Source organism: Crocuta crocuta, unplaced genomic scaffold (assembly GCF_008692635.1).
Source record: "Crocuta crocuta isolate KB4526 unplaced genomic scaffold, BGI_CrCroc_1.0 scaffold1177, whole genome shotgun sequence".
In the NCBI taxonomy this organism is placed as follows: Eukaryota; Metazoa; Chordata; class Mammalia; order Carnivora; family Hyaenidae; genus Crocuta; species Crocuta crocuta.
This window is the reverse complement of record NW_027527921.1, coordinates 151,759-179,590: the sequence shown is the minus strand read 5'-3', so window position 1 is coordinate 179,590 and position 27,832 is coordinate 151,759. Positions and strand designations below refer to the sequence as shown.

Here is a 27,832-nt window from a genome sequence, read left to right as displayed (position 1 = left end):
GGCCACCCAGGTACACCTAAAATAAAATAAATTTAAAAAGAAGAAGAAGAAGAAGCTGATGATGAAGATACAGAGAGAGGAAATAAGGCCAGAGCAAATTACGTGAAACCTCTTGTGCCATTGTAAAGACTTTATTACTCTGAGAAAGATGAGGAGGCATTGGAAGATTTCCATGATCTGATCTGTTTTAACAGGAGGATCCCTGGGGCTGCTGAACTGGGAATAGGCCAGGGGCAAGGGTGAAGGCAAGGCGACCAGCTGCAGGGAGAGAAGATGATGGCTTGGACATCGGCAATACCAGTTGGAAGTGGAAGAGACTAAGAGGATACTTCATACCAATATATTAAGAAAAACGGAAAAATTTAGATAACCATAAAAATAATATTCAATATTATAAAAATAAATAAATGCTTCACATAATCCTTATCCTTTCCTATGAGCCACCACCACCTATCCCTTGGAGGCGGGTGCGCGAGTCTCTCCGTGATCAGCCCTCGGCCCTCGGCCCCGCCCCTGGGCCCGCCCTGCCCTCCTCCCACCACCTGCCTACCAGTTCCGGCCCTTGTTACCAAGGTGATCGCGGGCTCTCTGGCAGTGTCCTCGAGGGTTCTGCTGTTCCCCAAGAGGCTGCGGTTGCTACGGTGACCGACTGCGCTATTAGCGTATGGGACTCTTTCCGCTGCGAGCCCCGCCCAGATTTCGTCCCCAACGCCCTGGATTCGTCAGACACCAGCCGGTCCCGCGTGGTGCTCGTTGCCATGGTGATCGCTGCCCCGGACCCAGCTTGACCAGGCCACCAGGCTTCTGGAGCCTTTGCAACCTCCTTGGGTGAGTCCGCCGTACTCTCGTCCCAACCTCGTTCGCTCCCGTATGAGCTTGTCCCGGAGGCCCTAGTTGGGAGGGCTCCGCGTCCCTGCCCACCTCCCACCGCGGTAACCTGAAAGACACGGCCTGCAGCCCAGGAACCTGCTCATTTCCTGAGCACCCCCCCTGGGCCAGGCCCGTTAGTCCTGAAGGAGAGCCGGGTCAGATCCAGGAGGACGATAGGCCTGGTTAAGGCTTCGGCCAAGGCCACCCTTGTGCAGAGAGGGGAAGGACAGAAGAAGATGCAGGGCTGCTGAATAGGCCTAAGGGGCCAGGCACTGGGCATGGTGAGATGGTACAGGAAAACGCCTGCGGGCTGAAACCTAAGTCCCCCCCCCCCCCCACCAGAGCCTTAATCCCTTAGAGACTAGGAGCAAGGGACCACCCCCTCACCGCCCCAATTCCACTTCCTCCACCTGGGCTGTGATGCACAGCTCAGCATTTGACCAATGCCGCACTCACACCCCAGTGATAAGTTCAGAGAGGGGCTGCTCCTGGTTGGATACCTGGCAAGAGGAGACCAAGGTCTTCCTGACTCCCAGGCAGGACCAGGAAAGCCTGGTCCCCTCCACCCCCACCCCAACCATACTCCCTGCAGATGGAAAGAGATGACCTTTGGCCAGTGTCCCTGACAGAGAAGGAGGCCAGGATCAGTGTTTAAAGCTACTGAAAGTTAAACATAAACTTGAGGCTGAGTCCTTGGGGTTTTGTGCAGCTCCCTAACTCTCCCCTGGTTGGCTCCACAGGACATTCTGGAAGGATGAGGTCCTCCCTGATGCCTTTGGGGCCACCTGTGAGCCGAGACCGCATCATCACCAGCTTCCCTAAGGTAGAGAGTCATAAGGCCAACCCCTTCTGTGTGCTTTATGTCCAAATCCACATTTCTCTACCTACATTCATCACTGGACACAAAGCACCAGAATCTAGGAGGTCAGTCCCTCACTAACAGACCCTGGGAACTTAACAGACTTCTAGAGAAGCAGGGAGATTTGGTGTTGATTTGCCCAAAGTGGACCAGCAACTTAAGGGTGACCACCAGGAGACAGTGGGGCATAGAGGTTAAAGGCGCAGACTTTGCTGTCAGACAGTCCTGGGTGTGAATCCTGACTCTGTCATTAAACTCTGTGACTGTGGGCAAGTCATTCAACCTCTCAGCTGCTGATACATAAGGATAATTCCTCTCACATTGGGTGCCTAGCTGTTGGTAAATGTGAGCTCCCTTACCTGAGTTGTGGTCACTGCTGTTCTCATTATTATTATTACTGTTATTAAAAGAGTATTCTAGTTTCCTGAAACCAAATCCAGGGCATCCCTCTTTACCATTCTGCTTTTAGTTTCTGTTGAAAACGCACAGCTCTCTGCCATGTGTATTAAAATCCAGTATCAATTGCATCAGGGGATGCAAATCAGAACAACCCCTATAGGGGGCAGTGAGACAGTATTTTCCACCGTTGTACTGCCCCTGCCTTCTGATCCAGCCCGTTCAAGGCCAGGCATTGAAGCAGTTTGTAAAGCAGAAGGTCAGACACAATTTAAATGTCCTCCAGATGGGGCTGCTTCAACAGCAAAAGGCTACTTCCTAACAGACATGAGGAAGAATGAGGCTTCCCTTCAGGAGCTGATGTGCAGTAACGGCTAAAGTCAATTAAGTAAAATGCAAGGAAATGAGCAGTGTGTAGAGTATTTCCATGGGTGGGGAAAAGGAGAGGGGAGAAAACAAATGTCTGTGTTTGTACATGCCAAAAATATCTCTGGAAGGACACATAAGATCCTGCTGTCAGTGTTTGCTTCCATTTGACTTGGGACAGGCATGGAAGGAAAAATCCTCTCTGTAGAGTGACCTCTCTGTTTTGAGTTCTGTGCCCAAACTGGTAAGGAGGAAGGAGGTGACTGTAGGACTTAGGGTAATTTGGGTCCGCAGCCATATCTTCTCACCTTTTCTTCCTCTACACACCCACAAAGTAAGCTGTGGTGTCTCAAACCTCACCTGTGGACAATTCCCCCAGAATTGTCCATCTCAGCAGAGGCCCAGGAAATTGCTTCCCTAGAGAGCTTGGCGGTAGTAACCAGGGATGATGGACACAGATGTTTAATGAGCCAAAAAGAAAGGACGTGTGATGGGCACAAAACAGTTCAGGGACAGAGGACCCTATTTACAGAGAAGACCAACAAGGTTCAGAGAGGTAGGGAGAGCTGCCTGGCATCACACAGCTGAGCGTAGCAGAGCCAGGACTTGACCTGGGTCTGGCTCTAGGGCTCCAACCTTACCCTACCCTGAGAGAAAGCCTGGGGCATCCATCGTGTTTTCACAGAGGGTGAGATTCTCCCTGCTCCCATCTGTGGCAATTCATCTTTTTTTTTTTTAATGCTTTATTTATTTCTGAGAGAGAGAGCATGAGCAGGGGAGGGTCAGAGAGAGAGGGAGACACAGAATCTGAAACAGGCTCCAGGCTCTGAGCTGGCAGTCAGCACAGAGCCCGACGCGGGGCTCGAACCCACGAACCTTGAGATCATGACCTGAGCCGAAGTTGGACACTTAACTGACAGAACCACCCAGGCGCCCCATGTGGCAGTTCATCTTGTATCTCAGGCCCACAACATTTCAGACCTGAGATATTCTTGGTCCGGTGGGGCAGGCCCCTTCTCTTACTATGTGCCTCAGTTTCCCTGTATCCAAAATCAGCCCACGCTTCTTGCTCAGTATTCCTTATTACATTTCTTCAGTGCATCCAAAATGGTGGGATTCCTCTAATGACCACTGTGACCAGGCTGGCCCCTATTTTGAAGCCAACATGGAAGTCAACAGGAAAAGGCAGCCAGCTTTCTCCTAAAATAGCTGACACTGTTCCACAAGAATGTGGGCCGCAAAGCTAAGCCGTTCACCTGCATTACCCATTTGGTCCTCCAATGACCATATGAAGAGCTGCTGTTATGAGTATCCCCACTTTACAGATGAGGAAATGGGCCTACTGAGATATTGTGACTTGCCCTTTTGTAAAGCTCCTTCCCTGCTGTCCCTGCTTCCTCTGTCCCACCTGGAACTGTGGGGACAGATTTGCCAAGGAAGAGCCCATTTCAATGCCTGGGAAGTCAGAAGAAACACTAGGGCTAAGGGAGGAGGTGGAGCCCTTGCTATAGGGGAGCTGTGTGTCCAAGCAGTGCTGCAAAGTACAGAGCAGGTGGCTCAGGGGACTACTGCCATATCATAGCAGAGAACATCAACAGCCTCCAGTGATGCCCTACTCCCCATGTCCTTACCACGATCCATCCTTAGCCTCTGCTAATCTGAGAGCAAAACATAATAGTCACCTTCAGCTTGTTTAATATCATCTTTTCCAATTATAAAACTAATGTACGCTCAACATGTGTCATGACATCTTAATAGCCGTGAACCTTTGCTGAGCACTTAATATATGCCAGGCTGGGTCTGTGCTGATGGCTTTACAACATTATTTCATTCTATGCCTCCAGGCTTCTGAAGTCTCAACATATGGGGAAATTAAAGTTCTGAGACATTAGACAGCTGCCCGGGATCACACAGCAGCTAAGAGTGGACACAGGTCCTCCTCTTCCTGTTTAAGAGAGGTCGTGCTCTTAAACCATTACCCAGTTCTGCCTTCCAAGAAATATAGAAGACCAAAAGAGCCCTTCAGGACATTTTCCATGCACATATATGAATATTTTTAAAAAATGGCATCTGAGATCTATAGAAAGTATGGAAGAATCTTGGAGCTAAAAGGGCCCTTATAGCCTGCCCCTCATCTCACCATGAGAGGCTCAGAGATGACAGACACCTGCCACATGCCCACAGCAAAGGCACAGGCTTCCCCAGGCTAGACACAGCTCTCCGAGTCACCACCTGGGTCCTTTGGTCTGGCCTGGCCTCTGCTGTTGCTCCTCAGGACTCACAAGACCCTGAAGTCTCAGGGCCACATCTATCCGAAGGCAGATGTAAGAAAGGGATCAGAGAAAGCTGGTGAAGCTGGAGCTTCAGGGCTTGGGAGGGAGAGAATTTGTAAGCAAGTCATCACCTCACTGCCCTGCTTGGTGATGGAGCCATAGCTTCACAAGATACAGTGCCCATCTGTCTGTCTGTCTTTCTCCAGTGGTACACCCCTAATGCCTGCCTGCAGCTCAAGGAGCACTTCCATGGGCAGGTCAGCAGCACCTGCCAGAGCAGGAACACAGGGACTGTTGGGTAAGTGACCCGCAGCCTGAGGGCGTAGGATGTGTGGGGAGGCAGCAGAAAGGAATGAAGAAATAAATGTATGAATGAACAAATGAAACACAGAGACGACACCTATGCAGCCCAGTACAGGCCCAGAGCTGATGGGGATTTTGATCTGGCTTTGCTTGACCCACCTCTGCCAGAGAGAATGGCTTTCCCTTTTCTCAGTAGATCACACATGACTTTTCTCCACGTATGTCTGCTTGCTCTGTCTGGAATGTCTTTCCTATCCTTCAGCTCACAGTCTAGTGTCAGGGGAGTCCCCCACCACCTTGCTCCCCAGGCTGGGCTGGCCACAGTGCCCTTCCTGTGTGCTTCTGGGGCCCAAGGACTTACCTCACAGAATTACAAGTTTGCCTATCTGGATTCTTCACTAGACCTAGCTTGTGAGGGCAAGGGCTGTGCCTGTCCTGTTCCCTCCTCGGCACCACCTGGCACCACTGCATTCCTGTACTAGCTCTGCTGGCATAGGGAGTTAGCAGTTACTCCTCTTAACACACAGGGACCAGGGCCTGCTTCTGCCTCTCCTCTCGAGGAGCTCACACTCTGCTCAGGGAGTCTGTAGAGCTCACAGGTGTCATGAGGTGACAGTGGACATCCAGCACTGAGGTTCCCAAGGTGGCACAAAGTGAGGCTGGGCTCAGGTCAGAACGGCCAAAGCAGCCCTGGTCGTGGGCTGAGAGCAGTGGCCACCATACTGGTTCCATACAAGGTGCTTCATGCAGATGACCTCTCTGACCCTTCACAACAGCACCAGGAGGTACAGAAACTGAGGTACAGTGGGTACCCCCATAATACCTTGGCAGTACCTTTACTTCTTCATCTGGGAAGTGGAGTCAGGGCTGCCCTCCTTCAGAACTAGAAGCCAGCTGGAAGCAGAGAAGACACAGCCTCTGCACTCTCAGACATGACCAGGGGAGCTGTGCCAGGTCACCAGGTGACATAGACAGTGCCTTCTCACTGTCTGCAGGCAGAGGAGGTGCCGGGTCAGATGTTTGCCCATTGAGCTCCTGTGGCATGAGCTACAGAAACTTAAAGTATCACCAGAAGTCTCAGGCATTCTGCCACAGAGAGTGCGGGACACACACAGGATGAGGCGGTGGCTGTTCTCGGTGAGCAGGGTCCCCAGGGAGCCCAAGAACTTCAGAGCCAGTTTGCCTCAAGCCACAGTTTGGAGCTGTGTCCTAGCCCGAGTCCTGTCTACTCCTCACCTCTTGGGGCCTGCCTGGACCTTGCAGATACCTCCAAGACAGTTGGTGGCAGTGGTGTCCTGGTCAGGGAGTACCTGCTTGCAAAGAGCAAGAGCCCATGTAGCCCCAGAGGTGGGTAGGAGGATACAGGGGCTCCCCACCCCCATGCCTGTATCCTCTGCACATGGGCACTATGACTGCACCAGTGGGCTCCAAGTTTCTTACTGCACCCCCAGCTTGTAGATTGCCCCACCTGGGACTCCTCCTTCCACCCCATCAGTCCAAGACTGAGCCTCTCATCATGCCCAATTCTTATTCTCATGACAGGGCTTGGGCGCAGTGGCATAAGGGCATGGTCCCAGAGACAGCAGAGTCCCCAGAACAAATACACGCCCTCCTGCTCCCCTTTGAGTACCAGTGATGGGGCTAGACATCCCAGAATGTCTCAGCAGGTGGCCTATCCCCTGTCAAGGATTGAGGGGTAGTTCATGAGTGGGGAGCTCAGGGAAGGAAGGGCCCATATGTGTGAAGATGTTCTGTGGCCATGCTTGAGAGCAACACACCCATGTCCCTCACAGGCTTAGACTCTCCAAGGTGGTTGTCGTTGGCGATCTCTACGTGGGCAAGACCAGCCTCATCCACAGGTACGCCCGCCAGCCACACCTCCCAGCACCACTTCTCACACCTTTGCCTGGGAGGCCCAGATAACTTTGTCATAGTCAAAACTGCGTGGCTGCTGGGAACTATATCTCCGAAGAAGGTACGAGGAATCAGGGAATGGCAGGTTGGGTGGAGGGTGCAGCATCTCAGGAGCCTGACATTCATGACACTATCCCTGGGAACCATAGGCTCACACGTCAGTGGCCCTGACCTTCAGAGTTTGCCTCCTGACCTGCTCTTCTACCCCTACAAAGTTCTTGTCAGAAGCTCCATCCATCTACAGTCTATCTCTGGGGACCATCATCTCCTTATATTCCCTATAGGGTGGACTTTTCATTGCTTGCAGACTTTGGCTGTCGTGAGCGAAGCTTCCACACACAGCCTCTCTGATGACTTCCTCAACTCCCACAGGTTTTGCAAGAATGTTTTTGACCGGGACTACAAGGCCACCATTGGGGTGGACTTTGAAATCGAGCGCTTTGAGATTTCTGGGATTCCCTACAGCCTCCAAATGTAAGTTGCCATCAGGTCACACTATTTCCTATGTGGCTCATGGGTGGGCTTTGCGGAGGAGACCCATAGGGAAAGCCTTGGTGAGCTCCTTGTTGACCATGCCCTGTGGTACTCAGTGAGGACCTGTCTGGGCAAACAGGAATGGTTGTGTGAAACTGAGTCTCTCCAGTTCCCTGAGGCCTGAATCCTCCCTCAGTCTCCATGGGTGTCTCACATTGGTGATCAGACCTGGGAAAGGCCTCACAGCCTGATGAGCCTACCCACCCTCATTCTTTCCTGATGCCTACCCCTCAGGTTCTGGCTCCGGGTCCGTGCCCCTACCCTGCCTGGCCCCTGGTGATCCCAGTCACCTCAGACCTCTGAGCATCTGTAAAATGGAGCCAAAAGTGGTCCTGTGTCCTGGGCTCTAGTGGAGGCCACCTAGTCCACATGCCTTTCTCAGGCCTGATGTACCCCCCTCCCCCTCTGCCATCACTCTACTCCCTCTGTTTATCTCCCTCTGTCTGTCTGCTTCTCTGCCAGACCCCATGTTTCTGCCTCTCAGTGACCCACTGGCTTCAGTCTCCCATCTAGTTTCCCTTAGAATAGCCCAGAGTCTTTCTCCCAGGCTCACACTTTCCACCAGAGCTCTGGACCTTCCCTTCCCTCTCCTCTGGCATCTGGAGGATGCTGCAGGCCTATCTGTGTTACCAGCCCTACCCTCTGCTCTGTGGCTTCCTTCCCCCTTCCAGGCTCTCCTGCATGGCCCATTCTATGCTCTTTGCCCAGCTGCCCCTACATCCCCTCTTGCCTGCTCCCTCTGTCCTGGTCCCCCTCTCCTTTCTCTCTCCCTGGGGCTCACACCTGCTCCTCTGGTTTCATTTCTCCATCCTCTATTCCATGCTTGGGCTTAGCCTGGGGATCCATGGTCATCAAGATGGAGCTCACCTTCTCATGGACCTTAGCTCCTAACTCTGTCGTGATAGTGTTTGCTTCCCTGAGGACAGCCCCAGTGCCATCCTAGTGATGCAGATGGCATTGCTGAATCTTGCCCAAGGGAGAGTACAGGACCAGATCAGAGCAGAAGAGACTGTGAAAATGCAGGGCTGTGGGACCAAGGGGCTCTGGAGCCAAGAGAGCTGAAGAGCACAGAGCTGATGGGGCAGTCTAGGTAGAGCCGTGTAGAGAATGGCCTGTGCGGGGGCCCCCCGTTATGGCCACTGACCACATCTAACTAGACCAGACACTGTCCTGGCTTGGCTTCTTATTGTCCTACATTGAGGCCACTGCTAGCTATCCAACTGCCCCACCTCCAGGCTACCCTTCTAGCTTCCCATCCAGAATCATCTTCAGAAATGAAAGACAATATGAATGAATTAATGAAAGAATAGAGCCAAAATGTTCTGCATCATACTGAATCACTTGAAAACATTTCAGACTGTTGAGGTCTTATTCATGGCTTGTCTACTTTTCCATTTGCTGAAAAGAGTTAAATTCTGATCTGTTATTTAAAAAAATTTTTTTTAACATTTATTTATTTTTGAGAGTCAATGAGACAGAGCATGAGTGGGGGAGGGGCAGCGAGCGAGACACACACAGAATTCAAAGCAGGCTCCAGGCTCCGAGCTGTCAGCCTGATGTAGGGCTTAAACCCATGAACTTTGAGATGACCCGAGTTGAAGTCAGACAGTCAACCAACTGAGCCACCTAGGTGCCCCTAACTATTCATCCTAAAAAGGGATGGATTTTCGGACTCAGCCCTGCATATTGACCACCTGGCTGGTTCTAAACCAGAGCCAGGTTTAGCCCTGCATATTGACCACCAGGCTGGTTCTAAACCAGATCTCAGCATGGTGTCCCCTTCTTCTCATGGAGTGTGATCATGGCAGACATCATTAATCGATTGTTGCATTCTTTTCCATAGAGCCAGGGCTCTGCCTCCCCAGAGAGCCAGAGCTCAGAGTCACCGAGGAGATGCAAACCACATCCCTGTCAGATACTCTCACCCCCTACTCAGAAACTTGAGCATCCCCTCTGCTGCAGTGCAGAATGTTGAAGCCATGGCCCAGCCACATATGACCCAGGGCAGATCCATAGCTGGCAGCCCAGCCTGGAGCCCCATTTGCATTCACAGGGCCTCCGTGCAGGTGGATTTCCACATCTGCAGAGCAAGCATATCAGGGAACATACTCTCTTTTTTAATGGTATGGTCCAAAGGGACTGAGCTACAACTCCATTTATCCAGGCAGTGGAACTAGTAGGGCCATGCCCCTCCCCCATTGGCATGGTGAATCCAACCAGGGAACTCTTCCATGGGGCACCGGAAGAGATCATGAGGAATTGGTGGGCGGGGACTACTGGTGGGTCACTGGCACAGGCCCTCAGATCTGGCTGCCTACAGCCCCACCAGCCTGCTGGCTAGACCACTGCAATTGCTTAATCTGCCACCTCTCTGTTTCCCTTTCTGTCTCTGCCACCACACAGCTGGGACACAGCAGGGCAGGAGAAGTTCAAGTGCATTGCATCTGCCTACTACCGGGGTGCCCAGGGTGAGCATCTGGGTAACGGCAATAGTGGGATCTTCAACCACATGCAGCGGAGGCTCCCACTGGGCTTATAGCAAGAAGTCCAGGTCCTCTGCGCAGACACCAAATCTGTTCTCCAAGAACCACTGAGAAAATCCCTGGCCAGTCCTCCGGGATGAAGAAACTGCCTTCCAGCCAGCCCAGCCTGTGGTTGGCCTCAGCAGTCATATCCAGTCGCAGGGACCCTGTGCTGGTGGCTGCTCCCTGTGAGTCTCAGCCACAGTGTCAGCTCAGAAGGATGCTCAGAAAGGGAGGTGGATGTCTAGTGACCCATGAAAAGGAAAAGAAGAGCAGGCTGGACTCCTGGAGGAGGTGCAGGGAGGCTAGGCTGGAGGGGAGGTGGGGCAGGCCACAGAAGGACTGCACCTGCAGATGGGGGGCAGAGGGGGGTGGTCTGGGCACTGGGCAGGACTCCCAGACAGCAGGTAACAGCATAAGCTCCCCACTCCAACCCCAGCTTCCTAGGAAGAAGGGGTTTCAATGGGAGACATGAGAACCACTCATAGTCTCCAAAACCAGGCTCAAGTTTTGAGGCACAGTATGTCTACTCAGTACTGGTATAAAGAAATCCCAAATTTACCATTTGATATTTGAGAAAAGCAAAAACAGGAAACAAACCATGAGCACTTTGGCCGAGGGTTGGAGTTCTAGCACTGGCGTGTCTTCTCAGGGGGATGACATGCCCTGAGGATGAGGTGTGAGGCACTGGGACACCCCTGGGAACTGCACCCTGGGCCACCACCATCAAGGTCCTCAGTATCCTCCTTCATTTCCATTCTTTTCTGCCTCAGAGAGTGGGGGGCTCCTGTAGCCTTCAGCCAAGGTACAGAGGAAGGTTCTGCCCAGCCCCACTCACACCCCCAGGGCCAATGGAGAGCAAGCTATTCTGGAATGTCCTCCACATGGGGCTTCTCTCAGGACACCAACGGGGTCCTGGGCACCCTGGACTATATGGGACCAGGGTGTGGCCATTGATAAGAGGCACCTAGGGGACAAGGGCTGCATCTCCCAATTTTCTGCCCACCCTGCTCCTCAGAAATTGTTTTCCTAAGGCTGGTTGTTGCAAATTGTCCTCATAGCCATAGCTGCCATTGGTCAAAAGCCCTGCGTCAGGCCCTAGACCAAGCGCTTGTAAAATAGCTGTTCTTGCTTAATCCTTATGGCAACCTGAGAGCCTGAGATATCATTTTCACCATTTCATAGATGGGGAAACTAAGGCTCTCAGCAGTTAAAACCTTCATCTGAGCTCCCTTAGCAATGTAGTTGTCAGAGGGGATGTTTGAACACAGGACCCCATGAACTCATCTTGCCTCCCTGGATACCTCCTGGGGCTGCACCTCTGTATATGGGTTCGAGAAGGTGGTGGGTAGATAGGTCCCAAGGGGCAGCCATGGGATGTCTCCTTCCCAGCCTCCGTAGTGGGGACCAGAGCCGACTGCCTGGGGGACTACTCTAGAAGTTCTGCAGGAACCAGTCTCCTCTCTGGGTTTCTCTTGGGGAGTAGGGAGCTGCCTGAGAGGAGCCCCTCCTGGTCACACCATGTTTGCCTCACTTGTTGCTGACCCGCTCTTGGCTTCTCCCTGTGTGTGCAGTGATCATCACAGCCTTTGACCTCACTGATGTGCAGACTCTGGAGCACACCAGGCAAGTCTGGGACTCTGTGGCCCCTGGGACTCTGTGGCCCCTTGGATTTGGGAACGCCCGTGAGCTGGGCCCCCAGTGGTAGGTGCATGTGACCAGGCTCACTTGTCAGAACGGACTGCCCATAGGCCACTTACTGTCCAGTTTGCCATATTATCCCTTAAGATTTGCATCCATCTGCTGAAACAGGTCCCATTCAGGATATGCAAACAGCCCAGTCATACCGGGGCCAGCACTCACTGGGTCCTTCCTTTGTTTTTCTTCTTCTTTTTTTTTTTTTTAACGTTTATTTATTTTTGAGAGAGAACGAGCGCACGTGCACAGGGGAGGAGCAGAGAGAGGGGCCCAGCTGGTGCTGGCACTGACAATGGAAAGTCTGACGTGGGGCTCGAACTCACAAACCATGAGAGCATGACCTGAGCTGAAGTCAGACGTTTAACTGATTGAGCCCCCCTGGAGCCCTGAGCCTGTGTTTGCTTTAATGTTCTGCTGTCACCATCTTGAAAGTTTTAATAATTGGAGGAGGAGCGGCCTCACATTTTCACTCTGCCCTGGGTACTACAAATTATATATATCCAGTCCTGTCTGAAGGGGCAGTATTTGCTGTCTTGGGCAGAGATCAGTCAAGAGACCTGGTAACATGACCAGTTCTGGGAGGCCATCTGCTTCTGCTGGGAACCGTTCAGTTAATGAACCAAAGTCCTTTCACCTCACTTTCATTTGGGGCATTCATATCCAGCTTCTCCCCAACCCTGTGAGGGAGACTGGGATGATCATTCTAGTTGATGAAAGGGCAGGACTTACCCAAGGTGACACAGGTGAGGGCACTGCCAGAGCAGGGTCTTCACCTCCTCTGACAGGTGCTTTTGCGTCCCTACCCCCCTTCATTCCAGCTGGGGCCCAGCTGGGGGGCAGGACCAGCATCCTTCTCAACTGGCTGGGGTCTAGGTGCCCTCCCTGCAACTTGAGGCTCAATGCTCCCAGCTCTGGGGTGGACCCAGGTCTGCACTCCCCATTCCCTGGTCTTCTTCAGACCTCTCTAGGTAGATGGATGCCATCCCTTAGCCTGTTTCCCCTGTGTACATTCCAGGCAGTGGCTGGAAGATGCACTCAGAGAGAATGAGCCAGGCTCCTGCTTCGTGTTCCTCGTGGGAACCAAGAAAGACCTTCTGGTGAGCACACCAGAGCTAGAGGCTTGGGATGGTGCTTGGGAAAATATGCGCACTTTCAGCCCAAGCTTGGGGAATGGAGGGTGGCACTGACATGCTGAGATGAGAATTTGAAGACCAGGAGCTGAAAATTAGAGGCACCTGAGTTCCCTGTGCCTGTCTTGTCTGAGAGGGATCACTGGGGTCTCGCTCCCGGGGATGTGTGCCCCCACCCATGCACTGAGGCTGCCCATCCCAGGGTGAGATGGGGAGGGAGGAGGCCAAGTGGGAAGCGCCTCCCCACAGGGAGGGCCCAGAAAACTGGGTCAGGAGGGCTGCTTCTCCCAGTCAGGAGCTGCATGTGAGCAGGCAGAAGTAGAGGCTGTGCGCCTGGCCAACGAGATGCAGGCTGAGTACTGGTCGGTGTCCGCTAAGACAGGTGAGTTGCCACAGTGCATGCAGTTTCCTTCTGTGTCTCTATGGGATGCTAGAGTCACAGCCAGCTGTGCTGGTGACCATGCAGGACCTTCCGTTGCCTGCGAGGAGTCCCCATCTCTAGAGGCAGACTGGGAGCCCTCCCTTATGAACAACAGAAATAGTGACGCCTGGCCCTAAGTTTGTGTTCTGTAATGCAACCCCCTCCCTTCTTGAGGCAGATCCATTTTATCCCTGTAGGTCACATCCAGGGTCACAGGGAGGAAGTGGTAGGGCTGGGATTGGAATATAGCCCTCACCTGTAATCACTGTACCATCCTCCAGCCTCCAGCCTCTGTCCTCCAGCCACACTGACTGGGCCCCCAGCCACACTGAGTCCCCGGCCCCTGAGCCACCTTCACCCATGGGTCACTGCTTACTGTATCCCTGGCAAGATGCCTAACATCTCTCAGCCTCAGTGTCCTCATCTGGGAAATGGGTGAGGCTGTCCATCTCATTTTGTTTTTACTGCAAAGACATATTTTAAATTACAAAAGCCGTATGTATTCACTGAGGAAAAGTTAGAAAATGCAGAAAAGCAAGGGTCACACTTTAAAAACACAGGTTGTTGCCCGGGATGAAATGAAATAACATGCAGTGCCTGGCTCATAGAAGGCCCCAGCGGTTCTGGGGACTCGGGGATTATGTCTTGTAGTCCTTGCCCTGGGTGAGGGGCCAAGGTAAACATCTGACCAGGGCCTTGGGGAGACAATGGTGGGAGTGCTGAGGGTAGGCACCACAGGGGGAGGCACAACCTCCAGCCTAACACAGATAAGAATGTGGCAGTGGCCATGCTCAGTTGCCTCTGCCCCTTCCTGACAACATCCACCATATCCTATGAGAACTCACCCTCTTAGAGTAACAGAACATTCCCTGAGAATTCCCCTATGGGCCAAGCAGGATCGCCCTGAACAGTTGTATAGGTTGTTAGCTGCACAAGGGCTGTGTGCATGTCAGGAGTTGGAACCTAGCCCTGTGCCTAGGTGGGTGGCCTTCTCCACCTGGAGGAGGATGCACAAAGGCTCCAAGTGGGAGGTGACAGCATATTAATCTTCACAGCTGCCCACTGGACAGGTGCTCAAAAGTGACAGGTGAGCAGACACCCTTCTAATCTCCATACATCCCAGTGCCTGGCCCATAGGAGATATTCAGTGGTGAATAATCGGAAGAGTAGATGCTGGGAAACCAAGCCTCAGATTTGAGGGGGCTGCCAGGGCAGGGGGGCCCAGAGCCCCCTGAGTGGGTGGCCGGGCCAGCCAGCCCATCCCTTGCACTGTGTCTCCTCCGGCAGCCCTACAGGTGGGCGGCCCTGGCCGTAGGCTTGCACCCACCGGCTCGCAAATTCATCTGCAGGTGAGGGCAGAGGCCACAGGGTCAGGGGTGTCTCTTGGGCCCACAGGGGAGAATGTGAAGGCATTCTTCAGCCGCGTAGCCGCCCTGGCATTCGAGCAATCGATTCTTCAGGACTTGGAGAGGAGGAGCAGCGCGCGGCTCCAGGTCGGCGAAGGAGACCTCATCCGTGCGTACAGACAGCAGGGTGGGGGCTGGGGAGCAGGCTTGAGGCCTAAAATCTATGTCCACCATCCTCCTGTCCCAAGAGGCCATTCCCTTAACTTGTCCCCCTGTGCTGTCCTCTCTGGGCTATCCTTTTTGCATTACTCTGACCTCAGGCCCACAGCATCCCTGACCCTGCCTGCCAGCTCAGACTCCCTCCCTGGCTCTCCTTGCCCTCCTGCCAGCTTCCTCATGAGCCAGGCTGGGCAGTCCTGGCTGCACAGATGTGTCCTGGCTTTGGCTCTTCTAATCTGTGTCTTTGCCCACACTATTCCACCACCTAGAATATATCTTAGGTCTCTTGGCCTGTGCTGGGTCACCATGGCCTTGATTGAGAGGCCCAGGAGGTCAAGCTCAGCTGGGACCAGCAGAGTCACCAGAGGGTAACAGCGGCAGGGGAGGGAAGTTGCCCAGTGTCAGCTACAGGTGCTTAGTTGATGCCACATGACTTTTCGCAACCTTGCAGGAATGGAGGGGAGACCACCCGAGACCCAGGAGAGCAAGACATCCTCCAGCCTGGGTTGCTGTTAGCTGGGACCTGTATCAGAATCCTCTACTCCCTGCACACGCGTGGACAGTGCCTTCCGTGACTGTGGAGGGGTGATAGGAAGGCACCCGTGTCTGACCACCCACCATGCTGAGCCCCAGAGCTCAGCCACTTCTCTTTAGCAGGTCAGGAGCCAGGAAAGGCCTGCACCCGCTGCCCAAGAGCCCCTCACTGCCCAGCTGGTGGGTACACTGTGGTGATCATCGGGAAGGCCAGTCCCTCCTATAGATTCACCTGGCCTTGAGAGGTCTCAGGACTGCAGACACGACACACTTTTGCCCCACCATCTCTCACCCTTGGCACACATCAGCTGCCCATATAGACACTCTCCCAGCTTTCCTTGGTTAGCCTCAGAATCCTTCTCAACTAAGTGGTCCAGACAAGCAGGACTTGTCAAAGTTAGCATATGAGGGAAAATCCACCGGTCATCCCTGCTTGGGACTTTTCTGTTATTAACAGGACTTGCAGCTCTGGGCCTCGGAGCCCCAGGCCTCACTGTCCAGTGTCCCTCTGCCACAGACTTGTGGGATCCCTCTGGAGGAGAATGGACAAGACAGTCTCTCAGGCCCTTGTTGGCCAAGGGGTCATCTTTGGCTCCCCCTTGATCCCTGGGATCCTGTCCTATTGGCCAGTGGGTGAGAATGCACAGAACAGGCCATTCATGCCCCTCTGGCCCACCTGGACAATAGGTTTCCCTGGCTGCGCTGCGGGAAGAAGACTGCCCAGCTGCCCCGGTAAATTACTGCTATATCCAGTTTGCATGGCACTGTCCTGCTGTTATTATCACAATAGTCACCTAGACACTGCTTGGTTGCCCTGCCACCCCCTCTCTCCCTCCAGCTTGCACAGGAAGGACCTCAAGAACAAGAAAATGCTGGGTATGTGCCCCTCAGGACCTTTGTGGTGGCATTCATGCATCTTTGGAGGATGTCAGAAGCCCTCCAGAGTCTAGAGAGCTCCTCACCTACACCACCCTGTCCTGCACATCCAGAACTGGCAGGAACAACCCAGGCACCCCCTCCCCAGCTCCCGCTCAGAGCACCCACTCTCTCTATACTCTCATGTTGCTCTTCTGTGGACGCTATTAAGTACTCCCACCCACCCCACACTCCGTGGCCCTGGGTGGGTGCCCGCTCATCCCCGCCCACCCCATGCTACAAGCAGGTGGGCAAATCTGGGCATTTCCCACCTGCTTCTCAGGTGAGCATTTTGCAAACAGCTGTTCTGGTCAGTGCCCTGAACAGTACCCCATACAGTGCCTGGCACACTGCAGGTGCCCAGTGATGTTCATTGGCTGACGGCGATTGCCCAATGCTGGTTGGGGAAGAACCCTGGCATCTTTTCCTGTTCATTCTCCCTTCACATTTTAGCTTTCTTTATAGCTATAAAATACTTCTTTATATAAATCACTCAAAGGTATTGTGAACATGTTTATGATAAACCAAAACAAGACACTACAAAGTTTTGTATACAGACTGAAATTCCCCTCCTGTCCCTGGAAGTAAGGGTTGTTAACAGCTGTAGGAATCCTTCAGACTACTACTAGGCAACACAACCATGTTTGTGGTCTTGTTTGTTTAACCAGAACGACCTATCACCACACATGCGGCCTCGCAGCCTGCATTCTTGTTGACCTGCAGGAGCCCTCTCCACACACCGAACCTACTTGTTCCTTTAGGACCTGCCAGTTTTCCTTCTGGGAATGGACCAGAGGCCCAAGTGCCCTGCCCCCTAAGGGGTTTGTCTCCAGGTTTTAGCTTACCGAAGGTGCTTCAGTGACCATCCTTGTAGCTGTGGCTTTGCACACTCAGGATTCCCAAAGAAGACTTGCTGGTCCCTCTGTGGCATAGGGCCACAGCTTGGTCCACTAGACACAGTCTTGGGGGGCAGGCAGGCCACATTAGGACCATGGCTGTGGCACACAACAGAAAGTGTCCCAGGACGGAGGAGCCCAGCCAGAGTGGGCTGGCATTCTCCAACAGCTCCCTCCCCTCACCCCTTCCGGCCCCAGGGTGGGGCACAATGACAGCATCCTGTTGCTAGCTGCTGAGCTAGAACCAACCACAGTATGTAAGCTAGAACCACCCACTCTCTGTAAGTAGCCCTTTATTAAACTTTCCCCATGCTGTCCGCTGTGTGCTCAGTTTCCCACCGGTAGATTCGGAGTCTCCTCTGTCAGAATCACCTGACAAGCCAACAAAGACATTCCTTTCAAACACCTCAAAATTTGGCTGTAATTTCTGGGGCAGAAACAGGTCCATATGCAAGTGGTTCAGACATAGCTTGTCACTCAGCCCTGTTTCCCTCCCAAGCAGCCTCAGCTTTGGGACGCTGTGTCCCTTACGTGTGTCCCCCAGTCAGGTGGTCCCACTGCCCTGTCACCCAGGGTTGTGACCCCTAATAGGGGTTTATTCACACATCCTCAACTGCACCCAGCCCTCCTCAGGGTCCCTAGCAGAGCCAGAAAATGAGCTAACCAATCCCTTCCTCTGTCACCCCCTGCTCCCTGAGCCTCCAAAGTTTTGGTCAGCCTTTCCCCAGCCCTGTAGCCATGTGATGTGACAGAGCCTCCCCAGTAACTCAGAGTGGGGCACTTGCTCCCAACCTCCCTAATCTTGTGTCCTGGGCACCTGCTGGCCTCTCCTTCCCCTGGCCCTGCTTTGGGCCCCTAGAGTGGGTAGGGGGAGGCTGGACATCCATTCAACTCTCACTTCAGCTGAGGGGGAAGATAGGAGCCAGCCCCAAATGAGCCCCACTCTCCAGAGAGACCCAGGGCATCTTAAGCAGGGAGACCTAAGGCTACCTAAGATCTAGGTAACTGGAACACAGAGATGGACAGAGGGTCACTTACATTTATACATTCACATGGATGAGAATCAGCATACCTGAGAAAGGACCAGGTTCACAAGGAGTTCAGAGCTTTCACTGGGGACATGGTGACCAAGGAGGCCCAGAGTGGAGACCGAGGGAAGGCATGGGGTGGGGGGAGCTTTTAGAAGAAGCAGCATGCAGCTCAGAATGGACCCTCCTCTTCTGAGGGAGAATGGGCTCCTGAAGACTGGGGTGGGGTGGGGAGACCTGGGGACACCATTGCCCAAGAAGCCCAGGACTTCAGGGGCTGCCCTGAGATGAGACCCCCTCCCAACAGCTCCTGGGCTCCTCTGCCATCTGCTGTGGGCTCCCAACGTCACCTTCCATATGTCAGGCCTTCCCCTGAGGGAAGTTGATCGGCAGACGGGAAATGTGGCTGTCACACCACCTCTGCCTCTTTCCAGGCAGCCCAGATCCTTCCAGGCCTCCGCCCCCACATCCAGATGCCTCCCCAGCATTCAGGACCACCAGCCAGCCACCTGTCTGAGCCTGCACCCCAGCCTGCTGTCTACAGGCCCTTCATTCTGCTTGCTCAGGGACACATGGTGGGTGGTCTGGGAAGCAAAGCAGCCCCAGGGCTCCCTTGTGCCTCACAGGTGGGTGGCACCCCCTGGCCTGAGGGTGCTCTGGGCCTCTGACCACTGGAAGCCACAGCCTGGACCATCTCACCGGCCATGCTTTCAGGAACAAGCTCATCTTGTCTCTGCAAAGGCTGGAAATGACAACCAGGATACCCCCCTGGGACTCCCTAGCTGTAGGGGCCTCATCAATAACTGATTCTACAGAAGGCAGGTGAAGCCGAGGGGGCCCTGGAAGGGAAGGCCCACACACTTACTGTAATCCTTGGCCAAGGAAGTCCCACAGAGATTGCTGTTCACCACTCTGGCCCCGGGGCTGGCAGCCTGGAGGAGGTGCCCAGCCAGGCACTGTCTAGCACAGCCCAAGCAAACAGACTAAAGAACAGCTGTATTGATCGCCCTAGTTTTCTGCCATTGCCTGCAGCTCCCAGGGGCTGACAGATGACAGATGATGGATGACAGATGACAGATGGGGGTCACATGGTCACATCCTGCTTGAAGGGAGCCCTCCTCTGGCCTCTGGTCCCCCAGATCAGGTGGGCATGAGGGTACAGTCAGGACAGGGAAGGAACAAGAAAAGGCCCAGAGTTTCAAGTTGGTCTTAGGTAGGTGTTGAGGCAGAAAGTCCTCCTGTCTTTAAAACACCACGTCTGGGGCGCCTCAGTGGCTCAGTCGGTTGAGCGTCCAACTTCGGCTCAGGTCATGGTCTCACAGTTCATGGATTCGAGCCCCGTGTCGGGCTCTGTGCTGACAGCTAGCTCAGAGCCTGAAGCCTGCTTCAGATTCTGTGTCTCCCACTCTCTCTGACCCTCCCCTGCTCACGCTGTCTCTCTCTCTCTCTCAGAAAAAAAACAAAACAACAACAACAAAAAAACCCACCACATCTGACTATCCCACCTGATGGCACAGTGGTCTGGGACACCAATTTGGGACTTGGGCAGGCTGGGTTCAAGTCTGTGACTCTCACTTATGCTGTGTGACTAAGTGGTCACTGTGCTTCTCTGAGCCCTTTTCTCTGTGGCTGAGAAGGGGCAAGCAAGTCACATCTACAGAGTCCCTAGCCCCAGGCTGGGCAGCTGGCGAGGGCTGATGGCTGGAAGCCCTGAAGCCTGTGCAACACTCATGGGCAGAGGCATTGTACCCACACAGTGCCTTTGTGTTAATTAGAAAAAGGTACCCGCGAACTTCCTTAAAGAGTTAGCTATAGAATCGCCATGTGATCCAGAAATCCCCTTCCTAGGAATTGAAAACAAGGATTCAAACAAGTACATGTGCACACATGTTCAGAGCAATGCCAAATGTCCACCAATAGATGAATGGGCAAACAGAATGTGGCTCAGTTGGTTAAGCATCCGATTCTTGGTTTCATCTCAGGTCATGATCTCATAGTTCGTGAGTTCAAGCCCCACAACGGGTTCTGTGCTGACAATGAGAAGCATGCTCTCTTTCCCCCTCTCTCTGCCTCTCCTGTGCTCACTCTCTCTCTCTCTCTCTCTCAAAATAAAATAAAAACAAACTTAAAAAAAAAAGAATGTGGTATATCCACACAATGGAATATTTACAGCCTTAAAAAGGAGTGAACCACTAATACAAGCTACAACATGGTTGAACCTTAAAAAACACTGTGCTGAATGAGGGGCACCTGGGTGGCTCAGTTGGGCCTGGCTTCCCAGTTGGGAAGCCAGGGGCACCTGGCTTCAGCTCAGGTCATGATCTCAAGGCTCCGTGAGTTTGAGGCTCACATAGAGCTCTCTGCTGTCAGCATGGAGTCTGCTTCAGATCCTCTGTCTCCCTCTCTCTGCCTTTCCCCCACTCACCACTCTCATGTGTTCTCTCTCTCTCTCTGTCTCTCTCAAAAATAAACATTATTTTATTAATGTTTAGCTGTGCTGACAGCTCAGCGCCTGAAGCCTACTTCAGATTCTGGGTCTCCCTCTCTCCCTACTGTCCCCTGCTTGCTCTTTCTCTCTCTCAAAAGCAAATAGGCATTAAAATAAATAAACATTTTTTTAAAAAAATTAAAAAACCCCACCATGCTTCATAAAAGAAGCCAAATGCAAAAGGCCACACATTATATGAATCCAGTCATATGAAATGTGCAGACAGAAAGGGGATTAGTGGTTGTCAGGGGCTGGAGAGAGGGAGATGTAGGGAGCCACTGCTTAATGGATGTGGAGTTTTCTTTTGGGTGATGAAAATATTTTTGAACTGGATACAAGCTGTATGGTTGCACAACATTGTGAATACACAAAATCTTTCTGAATTGTTCACTTTAAAACAATGAATTTTGTTATGTGATTTCACCTCAATTTAAAAATAGCACTTCTTGGGGTGCCTGGGTGGCTCAGTCAGTTAAGTATCAGGCTTTGGCTCAGGTCATGATCTCACAGTTCATGGATTCGAGCCCTGCGTCAGGCTCTGTGCTGACAGCTAGATCAGAGCCTGGAGCCTGTCTTTGGATTCTGTATGTCTCTCTCTCTGACCCTCCCCTACTCACGCTGTCTATCTCTGACTCTCAAAAATAAATTAAAAACATTAAAAAAAAAATAGCACTTCTTGCTCAAAGCGTTTGATAACTGTACGTTAGAAAACCGCTGTTAACAAAGTGATTTTTGTGAGAAAAGACACCTTTTTACAATTGCTGTCACCACTAATATTCATATCTACCAGGTCTAAGCTGGGAATCCTGCCCCCTTTGATGTGTACCCTTGTGCAGTGCACATTCTGTCCAACCGCAGCTGGCAGACCTGGTGTCTGGAAGTCCCCCAGGACCAGGGTGGCCAGTCCATTTTACAGTGAACAAATAGAAGTTTGAAGGAGGTCAGTCTCTTCCTGGTTTCACACTAGTGAGGTCTTTTCACTTTAGAATGATGCAAAGAACGTAGGCTCTCAAGCCTGCCCACAGCTGAAGGGATGTGTGACCTGGAAACATGTCTTCATCTGTGGAGTGCGGGTAAATCCCTGGTCTGGTGGGAGCATTAAAGGACATTCTAGAAAAATGCTCCTCAGTGAGCAGGACCAGGGGCTGCTTCTACCCAAGGGCTGGCTTAACTTATCCTCAGCAATGTTTTGTTTTTTGATATAACAGCCTTATTGAGATATAATTTACCTATCATGCAATTCACCCATTTCAAGTGTATAATTGCATAGTTTTTAATGTATTCACAAATTTGTGCAAAAATCACCACTATCTAATTCTATGACATTTGCAAAAATACTCAATGACCATTAACAGTCACTCCCATTCCTCTTACCTCCCTATGCCCCCCAGACAACGACCAACCTACTTTCCATTTCTCTTTTTTAAGTTTATTTATTTATTTTGAGAGAGTGAGAGAGAGAGAGTGGCATGAGCAAGGGAGGGGCAGAGAGAGAGTGGGAGAAAGAGAATCCCAAGTAGGCTCCTTGCTGTCAGCACGTGGAGTCTGATGAGCTCGACCCCACGAACTGCAAGATCATGACCTGAGCTGAAATCAAAGAGTTGGGCACTTAACCAACCGAGCCACCCAAGCACCTCCCTGTTTTCTATTTCTATAGATTTGTCCATTCTGGACATTTAGTATAAATGGAATCATATAGCATGTGACACTTTAGGATAGGCTTCTTTCACTTAGCCAAAGTTTTTCAAGGTTTATTCATGTTGTAGTATCAGTACTGCATTCCTTTTTATGGCTGAATAATATTTCACTGTATGGATGTACCACATTCTGAATAACACTATTCATCTATATTGATGGACATTGGGTTGTTTCCATAGCCAGTTTTGACACATTAGAAGTTCTGCATTCTGTCCAGCAGAGGGGGCTGTTGGGTCCCAGACTCTCCTTCCAGCAAAGAGAAAGAGGGAAAAGGCAGCCAGCCAGCCTTGGGGAGGGTTTTGCCAGCATCTCCATCTGGGCTCAGGGATGACTGAGGGTGCCTGGTGTGTGTGGGGGGGGAGGGGGGGGATTTTTTTAAACACAATGAGTTGTGTGTGTTTGACTTTTTAATAAACTACAGAGCCCCATAATCATCATCTATTGGGAGTGATGGACATGTCTGTTATCAGATCATAGTGATGGTTTCACAGATGTCAAAACTCATCAAAGCACACACTTCAAACATGCACGGCTTATTGCACATCCATTATAACTCAACATAGTTGTAAAAAATAAAAACAAAAAACAAAAAAAAATCTATTTTTTCATTACAAAAGATAGACATTTTCATTATGAAGAATTTAGAAAAGCATAATGATGAAGAAAATAAATGTCACTTGCTACTCGGGGCTTGCAGAGCTCCTGGCAAAGTCCCCTCTACCTGATGAACCCCTTGGAAGGCTCCATGGGCCAGCATCAGCTTCCAGTTTGTGCAGCCAGGCTCTGGGGCCCACCTTGGCTCTGCTGGCCTCTTGGTGCCAGACCCAGTGTCCTTCCACCTGAGAACTTGGCAGTCATCACAGGCACCCTACCTTCCTCACTCAATCTGTACCTCTCAGGACTCCTGGATCCCTAACACTTCTCTGGCCAGTGCCTCTCAGTCTCTCTGCCTCTACTTCCCTCCTCGTCCTGCCCCTAACCCTTCCTCACCTAGTTTTCCTGGGAGACTGGGGAGAGTCTCCTGCCCTATGGCCATAAACACTAGCTATTCATTAATAGCCCTCCCATTTCTGTCTCTGCTCTTGATGGCACCTCGGTACCCAGACTCACACTCTCTCCACCTGACTCCCCCTCTGTAGATGAGCTATAGGCACTTGAAGCCTCACATGGGCACCCCAGTTTCCCCATAAGACTCTCCCTTCCTGGCTCCATATCCAATCCGTCTACAAGTCCAGGACAAACCTGGAACCTGACCCCTTCTCTAGTGCCTTGATTCCCCCTAGCCTGGGTCTGAGTCACCAGTGTCCCACACCTGGACCAGTGGCACAGTCCCTGTCCACTTATCCTGCTCCCACCTCCTACCTCTGGCCTGTCCACAAAACAAATTTGAACAAGTTGCTCTACTGTTTATGGCAGATACTGTGGCTACTTGATTTTAAATTAATTAAAACTAAATCAAACTTGGTACACTTGGGTGGCTCAGTTGGTTATTTATATGCCCAACTCTTGATATTGGCTTAGGTCATGATCTTGAGATTGTGAGATCAAACCCAGCATTGGCTCCATGCTGAGCATGAAGCCTACTTGGGATTCCCTCTCTCTCCCTCTGCCTCTCCCCCATCAAAATAAATAAATAAACATTTTTGAAAGCTAAATCAAACTAAATTTTATTTATTTATTTATAAAATATTTTATTTTTAAGTAATCTCTATACCTAATGTGGGACTTGAACCCACAACCCTGAGATCAAGAGATGCATGCTCCATGGACTGAGCCAGTCAGGTGCCCCCAAATCAAATTTTAATTTTTTTAAAGTTTATTCTGATTTGAGAGAGAGAGAGAGAGAGAGAGAGAGAGAGCAGGGGACTTGCTTTGTCCTGGACTTGTAGATGGACTGGATATAGAGCCAGGAAGGGGGAGTTTTATGTGGGCAGAAAGAGAGGGAGACACAGAATCCAAAGTTGTTGGCACAGAGCCTGACGGGGGAGGGGGGCTCTAACCCATACACTGTGAGATCATGATCTGAGCCGAAGTTGGACATTTAACCAACTGAGCCACCCAGGTGTCCCAGCCCCCAAAATAAATTTTAAATTAAACTATATTTTTCCAGTTCTTCAGCTGCAGCAGTCACATTTTGAGTTCCTGGGAGTTGCATGGGGAAGCTAGTCGCTGCTGTATTGTTCAGTATAGAGTATAGAATGTGTCCATCATGGTGGAAAATTCCACCAGACTATACAGGCTCAGAAACTTTCAGAGGCTTTTCCTTCCATTTAGAATAAAACCCAAACTTCTTACAATCCTGAAAGGTCTTACCTTGCCTATGATGTCATCTCCTGTCATCATACCAGCCTCCTCTCCTAACTGTGCCTCAAATATACTTAGAACTTTGAAGTCTCCCTGTCTTTGCCTTTCTGATCCTCATCCTTAGGACCAGCCCAGATGTTACCTCTCTTGGCAGGCCTCCCCAGACTTCTTCCTTTTCCTGGATCCCTGCACAGCACACATACCTCTGCTATGGCCTGGCTCTGTCTGCCTTACCCTTTCCTCCCCAACTCATGTTCATCTTTCTCTCTTGGTTGTGTGTTCCTACACACACACACACACACACACACACACACACACACGTCAGATTCCTCTTTTGGCAAGCACTGGCTGAGCAGCTACTATGTGCTGAGCACTGGGGAGTCACTAGGGAACTAGACAGACAGATCTCCACCCTTGGAAGTTTAGATCGAGCTGGGGACAGACACCTAATGGGGGATTACAGAGTGTTATGTATCTGGGCCCCATGTTCCTCCTCATTCCTTCCTCCCTGGGGGAGGGATGGATGATAAGAAAGCTCTGCAGGAAAAGACCAGAGACCCAGGATAGGAGTGTTTTCAGGAAAGAACCAAGGATGAGAGGAGTGTCTTTGGGGCCAGAACAAGCTATCTCACAGGGCAGATAGCCACTATCTTCCGGTTTCTGAATTGTTTGCTTATATATACAATATTGGAGGTGGGGCTGAATTGGGGCTTGCAAACCAGAGAACGGGACACCTCACTGACAGACGAAGCCTCCCCCATTCCCCGCAAAGTATCCTTCGCTTTCCCAGGTGGTTAATGATAATGTCTCTGACGAGCCCACAATTCCCTGCCCTGGAAATGGAGGGGCTCCATCAGCAAGGGAAAAAGCAGTATGTACTTTTGGAATTCTTTATGGAGACAGCCAGAGAAAGGGGTTCTGGAAGCCTGCCTGACCCAACTCACTTGGTGACCTGAGCAGGTCATCTGAGGAAAGCAGCTAATATTGATCATAAGCTGCTATGTGCCACATCCTGTGAGGTCAGGACTTATCCCCATTTTAAAGAAAAGGTCATTGAGGATGTGAATACTACTGGGAATACAGCCTCACCTGTCCAGCTCCAATGTCAGGACATCAACTCATTCTGTTTCTTTGTCTGCAAAACAGGCTTTACAGGAGAACTTGCCTGCCTTGAGGGAGTTCTGCAAAGTAAAGAAGCTTGGTAAGAGGGGTCAGTCTGAGTGCCTCAAAGCGGGAGAGACAGCAGGAGGGTGGAGAGGCCTGCAGAGGGCGGCAGTGAGCTGTGCCTAGCATGGACCTCAGGGCCCCAGCGTTTTCTAGTAACCCTCCAAGGCCATCTCCCAGAGCACTAACCTTAATAAGCATGGAAGGAACACCATAGACCATTTACCAGAGTGGGTTTCATGTTTGCCCCAACTGGGTGCTTTACACACGGTGCTCACATTTTATATATGAGGGCAAAACTGAGGATCAGAGGAGAAAAGGAACTGCTCAGGTCACAAAACCTGGAGTGATGGAAGACCTGAACCCCAGCCAGGCTGGACTGGCCAATAGCCCTGGGCTCTCTTCCTTCTAGATTAGATGCTGGGACATCTCTTCTGGGTGGCACTGGACCCGGGGTGGGGGCAAGATTACACCTTACATCCATGCCGGGACAACGGCCCTCAGAGACAGGTATCCTTGTTCTCATCTCAGTACCAAAGAAACTGAGGAACAGAGGCAGTGGAGATCAGGACCGAGGCCCTGTTCTTTGGTTGACAAATCCTGTTTCCTCTTCCCTCACCCAGCAGCCTGGTTTGGGTATTTTCATTTGGTGCCTCTCAGACTGCCCAAAGTGTGCCCTCTGCCATGTGTCTAAGATCTCTGGGCTTCCCTGGGGTACCAGAGATGATTTTGTTTCACTGCTGGCTCTAGACTGTCCTGTCTTCCATCCAGTCTTAAGGCGATCCCCTTAAAGGGAGACTCAACACATAAACTCTGGGAAAAACTACCCTGGCATCTGAAGCTCTGGAGAGGCCAGCGACAAATATACAACTCAGGACCACAGGGAAGGTCATGTGGGTGTTGAGTGACCTGGGGAAGAAATTCCTGTTGATTTTCTCTGCGACAGCGCCCTGTGGCAGCTGATTTATCACCCACCCCAAGTCCACAGTGCTGGGGGCCGTTGGCACATAGGCGCTGTTGGTCTTGGCGGCCCAGCCAAGCCCACCGTGCTTTCCTAGGTGACCTTGCATTCCAGGCTCCTGTGCGCATAGGGGCCCGAAGGGTGGCCCCTAGAGGGCTCAGCCCCGAAGCTGGAGAGTGGCTGCCGGGCTGTGGGGAAGTGAGGATCCAGGTGTTTTTGTTCCAGGAGTGCAGAACTCGCCAGGGCCTCTGCTTAGGACAGTCAGGTTCGCCACTGCGCGGGACAGAGTTTCCCCAAGCGCGGAGACCGAGCGACGGCAGGGTCTGGGTGGGGGCGCGGCCTCTCGGCAGCTCCTCCCCCCCGTCCCCTCTACCCGCAGCCCTCGGCGCGGCCCCTTTAAGAGGCCCGCCCGGCTCCGTCAGCAGCGCCACGGCCACCGCCCCCCGGCCCTCCCCTTCCTGCGGCGCCGAGTGCGGGCAGGGCTGGAGTGCGGCGAGAGCTGGCCGGGTCGAGCGCAGCGCCCGGGAGGCAGCAGCGGCCCGGGCGAGGCGCGGCGCGGGAGCCAGAGCAGAGGAGCGTAANGGAGAGGTCGCCGAGCCACCACTGAGGCGGGCCCCGCGCGCAGCCGGGCGGTGCAGGTGAGGCCGGCCGCGCCATGGTGGACCCGGTGGGCTTCGCTGAGGCGTGGAAGGCGCAGTTCCCGGACTCGGAGCCGCCGCGCATGGAGCTGCGCTCGGTGGGCGACATCGAGCAGGAACTGGAACGCTGCAAGGCCTCCATCCGTCGCCTGGAGCAGGAGGTGAACCAGGAGCGCTTCCGCATGATCTACCTGCAGACGCTGCTGGCAAAGGAGAAGAAGAGCTACGACCGGCAGCGCTGGGGCTTCCGACGCGCGGCGCAGCCTCCCGACGGCGCCGCTGAGCCCCGCTTGTCCGCACAGCGCCCGCAGCCCGCGTCGGCTGACGGCACGGACCCGCCGCCCGAGGAGCCGCA

The 27,832-nt window shown here is 52.3% G+C and overlaps 3 protein-coding genes across 5 annotated transcripts in view; 2 read left to right on the top strand and 1 right to left on the bottom strand.

Moving 5' to 3' along the window:
- The window catches only part of RSPH14 (radial spoke head 14 homolog), a 100,106-nt gene extending 82,718 nt beyond the window's left edge, over positions 1 to 17,388 (bottom strand). Inside the window, exon 1 of the mRNA XM_077749262.1 lies at positions 17,146 to 17,388. The gene's annotated coding sequence lies outside the window, so the exon portion shown is untranslated. The remainder of the gene's footprint in view (positions 1 to 17,145) is intronic.
- Positions 750 to 17,223, top strand: RAB36 (RAB36, member RAS oncogene family). 3 transcript variants are annotated; one of them, XM_077749274.1, is made up of 11 exons: positions 750 to 828; positions 1,611 to 1,693; positions 4,971 to 5,062; positions 6,861 to 6,926; positions 7,354 to 7,455; positions 9,919 to 9,983; positions 11,612 to 11,667; positions 12,755 to 12,832; positions 13,157 to 13,247; positions 14,682 to 14,801; positions 15,303 to 15,443. In XM_077749274.1, the coding sequence occupies exons 2-11, from the start codon at positions 1,625 to 1,627 to the stop codon at positions 15,365 to 15,367; spliced, it is 804 nt and encodes a 267-aa protein (XP_077605400.1). In that variant the 5' UTR covers positions 750 to 828; positions 1,611 to 1,624; the 3' UTR covers positions 15,368 to 15,443. The 3 variants fall into 3 exon arrangements, with proteins under 3 accessions (XP_077605400.1, XP_077605416.1, XP_077605408.1); XM_077749290.1 differs by lacking the exon at positions 750 to 828 and having other exon boundaries at positions 1,617 to 1,693; positions 13,157 to 13,227; positions 15,303 to 17,223; XM_077749282.1 differs by lacking the exon at positions 750 to 828 and having other exon boundaries at positions 1,617 to 1,693; positions 14,682 to 14,779; positions 15,303 to 17,223.
- Positions 17,389 to 27,455: 10,067 nt separating the features above from the next.
- The window catches only part of BCR (BCR activator of RhoGEF and GTPase), a 120,760-nt gene continuing 120,383 nt past the window's right edge, over positions 27,456 to 27,832 (top strand). The window contains exon 1 of the mRNA XM_077749236.1: positions 27,456 to 27,829. Coding sequence (XP_077605362.1) covers positions 27,495 to 27,829 — 335 coding nt within the window. The 5' untranslated portion in view covers positions 27,456 to 27,494. The remainder of the gene's footprint in view (positions 27,830 to 27,832) is intronic.